The 10,730-nt window shown below is 37.3% G+C and overlaps 1 protein-coding gene across 8 annotated transcripts in view; it reads right to left on the bottom strand.

Annotated features, from left to right (window-relative positions):
* Nucleotides 1–950: 950 nt before the first annotated feature.
* SLC25A13 (solute carrier family 25 member 13) overlaps nucleotides 951–10,730 on the bottom strand; it is a 210,676-nt gene continuing 200,896 nt past the window's right edge. For all 8 annotated transcript variants that reach the window (XM_054237282.2, XM_078342730.1, XM_078342732.1 and 5 more), the window contains 3 exons: nucleotides 2,557–2,715; nucleotides 2,373–2,463; nucleotides 951–2,088 (listed from right to left, as the gene is read on the bottom strand). In XM_054237282.2, the coding sequence (XP_054093257.1) occupies nucleotides 1,902–2,088; nucleotides 2,373–2,463; nucleotides 2,557–2,715 (437 nt within the window). In that variant the 3' untranslated portion in view covers nucleotides 951–1,901. The remainder of the gene's footprint in view (nucleotides 2,089–2,372; nucleotides 2,464–2,556; nucleotides 2,716–10,730) is intronic.

The following is a 10,730-nucleotide window of genomic DNA, read 5'->3' as shown; positions in this document are numbered from 1 at the left end:
AAACTCTCAAGCAAGCGAAGAAAAGGAATGCAGAGATGCAGGGACTTTTCTCCACATTCGAAAAACCAAACCTGTTATGTTTTGTTATGATAACACCATCCACATTTCTAAGACGTATTTGGAGTTCTGTGGCTGGTCTTTGAGATTATTATATAGATATTGATCACTTATCACACTGAATTGGGGGAGGGGATTCCCTTTTGGCTTTTTCAAATAGTCACAGAAGAAGCCATGTTATGTTATCTGACCTGTTTCTAGTGAGGAAGACAAAGCTCTTCACTTCCCTCCTGACCCCTGTCTAAAAAAAAAAAAAAAAAAAAAAAATCTACTTATGGCTGGTATTGACTCTTTCCAATTTTAAACTGTAATTTCAAATATCAGCCTGTTGACTTACAGAAACAGAGACCGAAAAATGGCTGTCTGCTATGGATAAAAACTTTGGAGACTCAATATGTTCATATAGACTGCCAATAGATTAATCAGTAGACTCTTTGGAAGCAGGATCACAGTCTAAGAATAGCCCTAAATTCTGTTCAAGACTAGCTTCTTTCCCCAAATCATTACAGTGTTAGCCAATGTTAGATGTAGCGGTACATCGTTTTGGTGTGTGCAAGAGTCAGACTGGATTAGAAAATACAATTGTAATTTCATGCCAGTTTTCATGGCTAACTTAAACTATGTGACTTTCATCATCATGATAAACTGCTGAATGTACTGGAAATGATTAGAACGAAGGTATCAGTTTGCTAGTTCTTTGCTTATCTATGGTTAAATATAGTTTCTTATACTCACTTTGAACCATGAAAATGAGGGAACACATTACCTTGAAAGATACTGAGGATATATCCATGCCAATATCAGTAAAATTCCCCTGAAAATAACACTTAGGCTAATAATGACAATTACTGTAGCCTCTCACCATGCAACGTGCACAAGAGCAAACAACTCAATCACTTTACAAATAGTTTATTTCCACCTTCACAAACTCATGCGCCTCTGACCATTATGCAAGGCACCATGGATTAAATATTTGTATCAGAATATATCTGTCTTACATGATTCAAGATAAAGTGGATTTTAAAAGCAAATGGGTGCCAGTGATGGGGAGATGAGGGGAATGGGGCAGACAGCAATAGGGTAACATGCATTTTTCAAGAGTGTTTATTAAAACAGGCAGTAATCAGTACATGTGCATCACATGAGCAGTTTTTCAAAATTAATATTTCCAGGAGAGGGGCTACATCTCAGTTTTTCTGTCTATATAATAAAATGCCAAAAGTACTTCCCTAAAGTACAAAGGCATTTCCCTAGTGGTAGTCTTGGTACCAGTAACAGAATATGATTACTAAACATCTTCAATGTGGTTTTCATTACAAAGAAGCATGTTTCACATAAAACCTTCATAATATAATCCAGAGAAAGAATTTGTGCCAGGCTGAATATTTCTGACATATATTTTTTCATTTCTTCCAGTGTTTTTATTTTTATAAACATGCATCCAGCTTCCTACCAGTTTAAAACACACACACAGAATACTGCTTGGAGCACCGTGATTGCCTTACAGTAGCCTTTTTGGGACTACAATCCTAGTTCAAGGAGGGGAGTAGTAATTTCTATTCTGACTTGCTCCTTTCCCCAAATCATGTTAGTGTTGACCAAATCCCAGCAATTGTCAGATGCAAAGGTTTCTGGGAAGAGGGCCAAAGAATCATTATGAATAATTTTACAATGATCTGGTTAAGAAAACACACAGAAAATAAATGATTTCATATGATAAAAAGCCTGGGCTTGAATTTGAACAAGAGATGGATGTGAAAGGTATGAAGTGTTGCTTCACTCCCAGGAGATGTTCTTTACTGTAGTACCCACAAAAAGACAGCACTATCCCAGGGCTGGTCTTTCTATGGGCCTCCACCAATAGCCTTTGAGGTAGATGCTGACGGCTTGAAGAGAGGTAGGTAAAGTCCAAATTTGTTTTCAATCCCTGCAAATGTAGCAACTGCCAGTTTGTAGCCCCCAACGTGATCAGGATTCGGGGCAGGCAGGTTGATCCTGGATTTAGGAACTGGCTCTGATCCCATGGGTTTTCTAAAAGAAGAGAAACAAGAGTAAGAAGCTGAGTTTTGTGTTTGTTTTGTTTTTAACTTGATAAAAATAACATTCAAAAGCCTGTTCAAATATGTAACGTAAAGGGGTTGATACATTCTAATCAGTTTATGTTCCCCTTGGAAATGACCTTGTTAACATGATTTTGACATTTCCCTAAATTCTCTTCTATTTTATTATAGAGACTACACTAATGTACCTTTCTCCATGATGACAGAGTATTAGAAGCAGCCAAAATTTAGCAGCAGATTTGGCATTATACTTACACTCCTCCAAAATCAATGTAGAACCATCGTTGTAGCAATTCATAAGTCAGCAAAGTTACGCCAAACTGGGGTGAGGATCGAAATACACGAGCTTTAAAAAAATGGGGAAATCACAGATATAATTAGATTTTTAAAAAATTTACCTGATACCAAAGGGTTAGTTAAGAACAAATTATTTCCATACCACCAGCTCCTTTCCACAGAGCTTTTGGGCCTTCTTCCCGCAGTATCTTTCTAAAGCAGTCTATCACTCCGCTGTAAGTGGTTTGGCCAGCCCGGGCAGCCACCTGTAATCTCGTCTTGATAACATCAGCAGGGGTCACTAAAGATGCCGCAGGCATACCTGTAGGAGAGACACAACACCATCTCAGTCTGGTCACATTCTCACTATATAAAAATAACTGTGCTTTGAACTGCTGGCCGTGGAAAGAAAGTTAAAAATCTGATGCAATAAAATGCCTATTTCACTGTCCTCCACGGGAAGGGAGCACAACTGTGACTCTCTTGTGTGCAAGGATGGCCGCTCCTATACCCCTCCCCACCCAACACACACCTTCCTTCCCAAATCGCTCAGCCTTCATCTCCTTTGTTTCTATTCTTAAATCTTTAAATATTTTAAAGAAATTGTTTATCAATAACACGACTTCAAGTGGTTGAGAATAAGTGGAGAAAGTGGTTTTTCTTTTCTTTTTTTTTCTTTCCTGTTGAAATCAAAATCTTGCAAAGTTATTAGGTCCGATTTTTCAGAGGTGAAGCTTGTTATGTGCTTCCTCTTCATGGTCTTATGTGGCTGCTGGCAGTGACAGGAGGTGCTTTCTCTCATACATTCAACCACCCCCTACTCTCCAAACCCCAACCTCTCCAGTTACACCAGAAAAAGACTTTACTGATAGCTGAAAAAACACTGTGTGTGTGTTGGGGGGTGGGAGGTGGAGGTTGTGGGGAGAGGGGTGAAATTGGGAGAAGGAGACTCCTACAGATAACACTTAAGGATTTCTTTTTCCTAAGACTGACATCTCCAGAAAAATATTTGACAGAGAGCTTAAAATTTATACTGGCTCATAATCAATGAAAAAGGAACAACAACAACAGAAAACCCTCCCAAAGTTACCAATGGGAAATTTTTCTACAGTCACTGTATCCAAAATGGGGCAGCCCATGTTTAGATTTTTTAAAAGCGAGACTGTACTCAGAAGACACTGTCTCTTATGGTTTTATTACTTTTCCATTATGAACCTATTCCAAACCAAATTGGTCAAATGCAGATGCATAAATCTCCTTTGCTTTTTTTAAGGCTTAATAATTCTGTAAGAATTTCTGTCCAAACCAACATGGTCTGGCTCACAACTACATTTCATCCTTCTAACAGACAGCTTTAAAGTTACAGTGAGTTGGAAGGCGGGGGTGTAAATCTGCATACTACATGCTTGCATTTATATTACTCAAGGAGAATCTCTTCCATCTTTATCTAGCTCCTCAAACATTAACCTCAAGAGATTTTATAAAATGCATCACAATTCCGCTGCAAAAAGCTTACTTTATTATATCAAATGCTTCACTGGATAAGTCACACTGAAATTCCTATTCGTTTGTAGGAATTATTCTAACTTTGGGCCAGGAATTTATCCTCCAACATAATGGAAGGAAACATGAAAAATGCTTAGAAACCCACTGTGTTCACACCACTGATTTTGTTTTACTTCCTGGTTTAGAAAGAGTTTAGCAAGACAGCCTGCTTTAGACATGAAATAAAATCCGCCTTGCAATGGTGGGCAAGCATATCACAGTGTGACTGTGAAAGACATAAAAGCAACAAAATGGTCAAAAAGTTCCCTTTGGCCAGGGTACTTTTCATAAACTGTTCTTGGTTATGAAAACAGAGATATTGAGGGTGGAGGGAGCAGGTATGAAAGAACACTGATTAGTGGAATACAAAAATGTCAAAAGAAACAGATATGCCACTTACTAAGTTGCCTGGCAAAACTGATAGGAGTTGTGGGGGCTGCTGGAATATGGCGACTTGAACATAACTCCCATCATCTCCATTGTCAGCTCCCATCTCTCCTAGGCAGGTATCTGGTAGGGCCTAAAAGGAATCGTGGATCTCTTGGTGGACAGGAGATTTCCAGTGTGGGGATTTGCCAAGTTAACCTGGAGAACTGCACCAGGCTGCCTTAAAGCAAGGCCAGGAAAGCAGCAGATACTGGCAAGAGCTTGGTCACCAGAGAGCTGCCAATTTTGGGGGACAGGGTTGGCAAGGACACCTGGCAGATCTGCCTACTCTCTTCTGGATTCCAAAAGGCTAAGACAGTGCTGATCAAGTGGTCTGAATTTTCTCTATTCCTAAAGACAGAGGAGCAAGAGGAGACTGCGAAATGAGATGCTTTCTCTAGGTCCCTCAGCAGGAAAGGGACTCGTAGCTAGCTTGATTCTCCAATGACAAGACAAATATAGAGACCCGGGGGTCGTCCACCACCTCTGTGACAAGAGTAACTTGGGGCATGTCTCAACCAATTAAAAAATTACAAGTCTTCAAACAGGGACTTAGCTAGAGTAGAATATCATTTACAACAAAAAGAAAACATGACTGGCACAATACAGCTTTAGGGCACAAGTCACTGTTAATTTTTATAAATATCCCATTTGTATTTATAAGAAAAGTGCTTTTCTTTTTATTGAATACAAAGGTTAATATCTATTTATTTTGGATCAAGGCTGTTTTCCAAATCCCCTTTGCATCTCTATCTATATTATCTACTTCATATGTCAGCTTCTAAAAGCAGTGTGACACAGTTTTTCATTAGGGATGAGAAAATATCACATTTTCTTCATACTTTTTAGCTGAGAGAAGACATTATATATTGACATTACATAGAAGTTGATGGCATCTTCAGATAGTGAATTTTACCTTTTATAAAATATGCCTCTGTGCTTCTAAACACTATTTTGAAACCCTGTGTTCCATTTAGTATGGCATTAATATTGTTACTTGCTTATGGTTGATATTTGTCTGGGACATATTTTTCAATCAGTTGTCTTTCAGTCTTTCTATGACACTTTTCTGAAACTTCTTATGACTAGATTTTCTTTCAAAACTCATCTCAAAGTGTTTGTTATTACTAGCGGTACTGAATTCATTTACAGTGCTTGTGGATATTAGACTTATTTCTGCCATCCGATGCTTTTTCTCTGCTTCCAGTTATTTCCCTTTTGATCCCCACCGCTTCCCTGACTAAATATAAACATTACATGCATTTGTTACATAGGTGTACATTTACAACGTGTGGAACTAATTAGCATTTGCATCCTCCAGCAAGGAGAGGACTTTGACGCACTGGCACTTTTGTCCTTCATTTGTCAGCCTCCCCAAAACCAACCATTCGTGCATGAACACATAAGTCAGCAATAACGGAGACCTGCCACAGGTTTAACTTCTATTTGCTGTTTCATATATCTCATCCCACATTTTCTTCCTTCTTAAATTCAATTTTTAATTGCTTCAGAGAAGGTCTGTTGGGAAGAAAGCTTTGAGTCTTTGCATATGAAAAACTAACTTTAGATTTGCCCTCCCCCTCCTGTGTGTTAGTGTGCCCAGGAACATAATTACCACTCAAGGCATCTTATCCTTGGGATTTTCAAAGTATCCAGTATTACAGATAAGAAGACGAGAAGTCAATCTTCTACTACTGATTTGTTTTCTATTCTCCTTTTTCTTACTACTTTTCCCTAGGGAACTCCTATGTAACAGATGTTAGACTTCCAGGATTAATTCTACCAGTATCTCCAATTTTCTCATTTTCTATCTCTATATTATTGCTACATATTACATTCTACAGTGTTTTCTTTTTCATTTCTTTATTTTCCAGATGTCTAAATTTGGTCTTTGATCATATCCATTCTATCATTCAGAACTACTTCTTGATATTTAATTATGGCAATCTTTTTATTACTTTTCAAGAAAGCTTCTTTGCTGATTATTTCTTTCAAATCTGAGGACTCTAATTATATTAATTAATTATAGTTCTTAAAAGTTGTCTTCTGTCCCCTGAATTGCCTGTTTTCTCTCTAATTCTTCTGTTCACTTACATTGTTGTTCCTTCATGTCTGAGGACCTCTGGCTGTCTATTGATATTATTCTTGTTCAAAGGACAGGAGATTAGTATTAGATACAAATGTTGTGGGTGAGTTCTACCATACTCTAGGTAAGCTTCACCACAGGTCTCTCTCCTGAACAGAAGGGTCATCTATGGGCTTTTTATAACTGGGTGCAAGGAGTTAGGATAGGCTGGCAGGGTGTGAAACTTCCAAACTGCTGAAATGTAGAGAACTTCACTTTGGGGGTAGAATAATTTATTTTAAATTTAAATTCTTCTTGGGAAGAGCTGCCATCAGTTTATTTTTTCCTACATCTATGGTAAAGGTCTGGAATTACCTTAAGTTCTGCCCTGCTTTCTGTGCATTCCTTATATTTATCCTCTCTAGGGAAGTGATTTCTTTCTTTAGAATTCAGCTCTGAGCTTTTAACTTGGATACAACTGTCTCCTGAAGCTCCATATGAAAACCAGGAGAGCATCAAGCCTGGCAAAAAGTGTAGTTCACTAACTCATGTTAGTGATTTACCCTAAAACCTCCACCTCCACTCCAAGCATTCTATTCTTCACTCAAAGGTTAACATTCTCTGGTTATGCTTTTGCATTAGAGGTAGTTTCTCCTGCTGTATTTTGGACTGTGGCATCTCTCAGTCCAGTTTAAGTCAATATGGCTATTTCCTGTCTACTGAGGACCAGTGCTAACATTTTCTAGTGCCAATAAGGCATTTTTAAAAAAAGCTCTTCCTGACATTTTAAGGCATTTGGGAAGATAGGCGAGATGGATGAATATGCTCAGTCCATTGTCTTGATCCAATTTCTCCATTTTTTTTTTTTAAGGATTTAAGGACTGCTTTTAAACTATTATAACTTAGGCTTTATGTCCACATAATTAACAAATTTGTACCAAGAGTACTTTTCTCATAACACACAATCTAATGTTTGCAAAAGCATCATGATCACACATGCATAACACACTTCCACTTCTGTGTATTGGAACAGCTTTTAAAGATATTTCTGTATTACAACTTAATGTCAAGCTAATTAATTAAAAGGTGAGACCATCACTACAGTTTGACCTGCTCCTCTATCTTACCACTCTGATAAGAATCATCTGGTATCATAGAGGAGTCTATAAATTTTAGTAGTATTAGATGTATTTTATTTGGTATTATTCATCAGGCATATTGAAATGCCCTACATTAATGAAAAAGCACCATGTTAATTATAGAGAATTAGAATTTGATTTCTTAAATTTCAGGATCCCTGCTTTGGTCTTCACTTTCTAACAAAGCTGAGGTTCTTTGGCCAATGAACATGAATTCAAAAGTTGGTTAGTTTTGTTCTATCCTGTGAAATAAGGGAGTAGATGTTCCAGTATTTAAATATAGTCCCAGTTTATAACTAGATACGTAAACTAAAAAACAAACAAACAAAAACCAAAATGACCAAAACCCCATAGTCTCTAGGTGAGGGTACTAATAACCACTTTTGCTAAAGGCTACATATAATGAAAACAATCTAACCTCAAGAATAATCAAATTTTTAGAAAGAAAAAAGTGAATAATTGAAATTACTACAAAACATAGAAAGTGTGGTCATATTCATTTAATCACAGATCTGTATTATTTATAACAGGCTGATGTTCAGCAAAAAATATTTTCTGTATAAGTGATCAATTTTTAAACATGGTACAAATAAAAATAGTCATGAGACATTTTTGTTTTATAAGTTAGGAGCCAATAATTATTCATTGTAGTTGCCTGAAACTCCATCTAAAAAAGGAGGATTTTTATATTTTGAAAGAAGCTTTTCTCCTAGTACTTTCTGGGATTCTCTGAATACCATGTATCCTCTCCCTAGGAAATGCCTTTGCTTTTCTTAGTAACCACGAAGTGAATGTGGGGACCTGATCTATCCTTCCCCCAACAGCCCATTGAGGGTCAGCACACTTTGGTGCCTGCTTACTGCCCTTCTTGGGGTCGCACAGGGCACAGAAGTCTGCTTGCCCTTCTTCACGCTGAACTTAGCTCTGCCTGAGCATCCCAGCAAGGTTCCACACTCAGCCCTGCTCACATCATGACAACACTCCTGTTCACTGAATATAGATATTTTTATATTTACCTTATAACAAAATGCATTATTAATCTTTTTTTAACTAATTCTAATATATTTCTTAGATATTTTCATTTTGATTTTCAGGTAAACAATCAAATATAAATAATGATTGCTTCCTTTCTTCTTTTATTTATAGCTTTTTTATTTTACCATGCTGACTGGAATCTCCAAAATAAGGCTGAATAACAAAGATGAGAGAGGCATCCTTGTTTTATTCCTAACTTTAACTGGACTGGTAGCTATGACATTGGCCACTGGCTTCTGATATCTGTTACTAAATTAAGAAAGTAGCTTACTTCACATTATACAAAAGACCATCAAGCTTTGTAGCTTATTCACGCTTTGAAGACTAAAATCAACAGGGCAAATTCGGTCTTTTCCCATTTTACCAGAAAGGGGGAATCAGGAGGAAGGTGGATAATAATAGTCAATGCTCTTCAGGATAAACACCTAACATATGCAGGACTTAAAACCTAGATGATGGGTTGATGGGTGCTGCAAACCACCATGGCACATGTATGCCTATGTAACAAACCTGCATGTTCTGCACATGTATCCCAGAACTTAAAGTATTAAAAAAAAAAACAAAAAAAAAGTCAGTGCGCTATACTAAGTGTGGCAGCTAGCTCCCCAAATGGCCCTCAAGGATCTGCACTGATGACATTCATGCCTCTGCTTCTCTGTCATCTTGAGGCGAAGTCATAGAAGACACTACAGCTTCCACCTTGCTTTCTCTCTCTCTCCCAGACTTTGCTCTGGGGAAGTCAGCGCCCATGTTGTGAGGATATCCAAGCTGACCTATGGAGAGGACCACATGGCAAGGAACTGAGGCCTCCTCTAAATAGCTGTGTCCCTGAGCCATCTTGAAAGTGGCTTCTCCAATGTCAGTCAAGCCTGGCTGCCATTGTGACTGCAACTTCATGACAGACCTGGAGCCAGAGGCAGCCAGTGAGCTGCTCCCACCCCACACCTGTTTCCTGACTCAAAGAAACTGTGAGAAAATAAATATTAGTTGTGTTAAGCTGATGAAGTTTTGAGGGAATTTGGCATGCAATAATAGATAACGAATACAGAAGGCATTTATAAAGACAACAGGATGGCGAGAGGGCTGAACTAACATCAGCATAGGTATGTCAACAACTTCAAACTCTCAAGAATAATGGGCAATGGCTGAAAAACAACCATACTTTTTACCAGCAAACTCCCTTCAAATAATCTATTTCTCTTAAAAAAAAAAAAAAAATTCAAAGTAAGGGAAAAGCCTTTAAGCATACTACCAGCTATTTAAAATTTTTTGGAAAAAAAAATATCTAAAATTGAGAAACAGATAAGATGCAGCAATTAGAAACTATGTTTGGAAAGCTTTAAATAATATCGAATAAATTACTATTATTATTGAATACTTAGTATATAGCAGGCACTATTTTAGATCTTTACATCTATTGAATCACTTAATCCTCAGAATAATCTTGTAAAGTAAGATTATTCTTATCTCCAAATGCAGGTGGAAAAATGGCAGAGACGGACTGACAAGCGTGTGGAGCTCACACAGAGTGGAAACACTGGATTTGCACTTGGGTAGTCCAACTCCACAAGCATGTGTCATTAACTGCTTTGTTATGATGGGTAACAATGCTTAAGATCCAACGCTAAGTGAAAACTGTTTACACAAAGTGTAAATGGGGGGAAATGAGCAAAAATGTTAAACAATGATTATCTTAGAGTAATAAAATAATAAATAATATTTTTGTTATTTGCCTGTTCTAATACTTTCCAAATATTTTGTAATGAGTGAAATTACTTTCAAAATCATTTTAAAAAGGAAGAAAATGTACCTTAAACACAAGAAATCTCACCAGCCATTTTATAACTCTTGTAGTATGGATTACCCTCCAGAGATAAAAATCGTTTCTGGGTAGCCGTCTTCTCCAAGAGAAGAGTTAAAAATGATATTTTTATGGTGTGAGGAAAATGAGGCTTAGGAAAGAGTCCTGGACCTTGATCTGAGCTCTACTACTTAACTTCTAATTTCACAGTTTATTTTTTGGAGTGATTGAGAGACAGATTCTTTTGGATTCAATATAATACTTGGCTAATGTTTACTGAAGATTTACTATATGCTAAGAACGATGCCAAGTCTTTCACAAGGATG

Source organism: Callithrix jacchus, chromosome 11 (genome assembly GCF_049354715.1).
Source record: "Callithrix jacchus isolate 240 chromosome 11, calJac240_pri, whole genome shotgun sequence".
Lineage (NCBI taxonomy): Eukaryota > Metazoa > Chordata > Mammalia > Primates > Cebidae > Callithrix > Callithrix jacchus.
The sequence above is the reverse complement of the archived record's forward strand: the minus strand, read 5'-3'. Positions and strand labels throughout refer to the sequence as shown.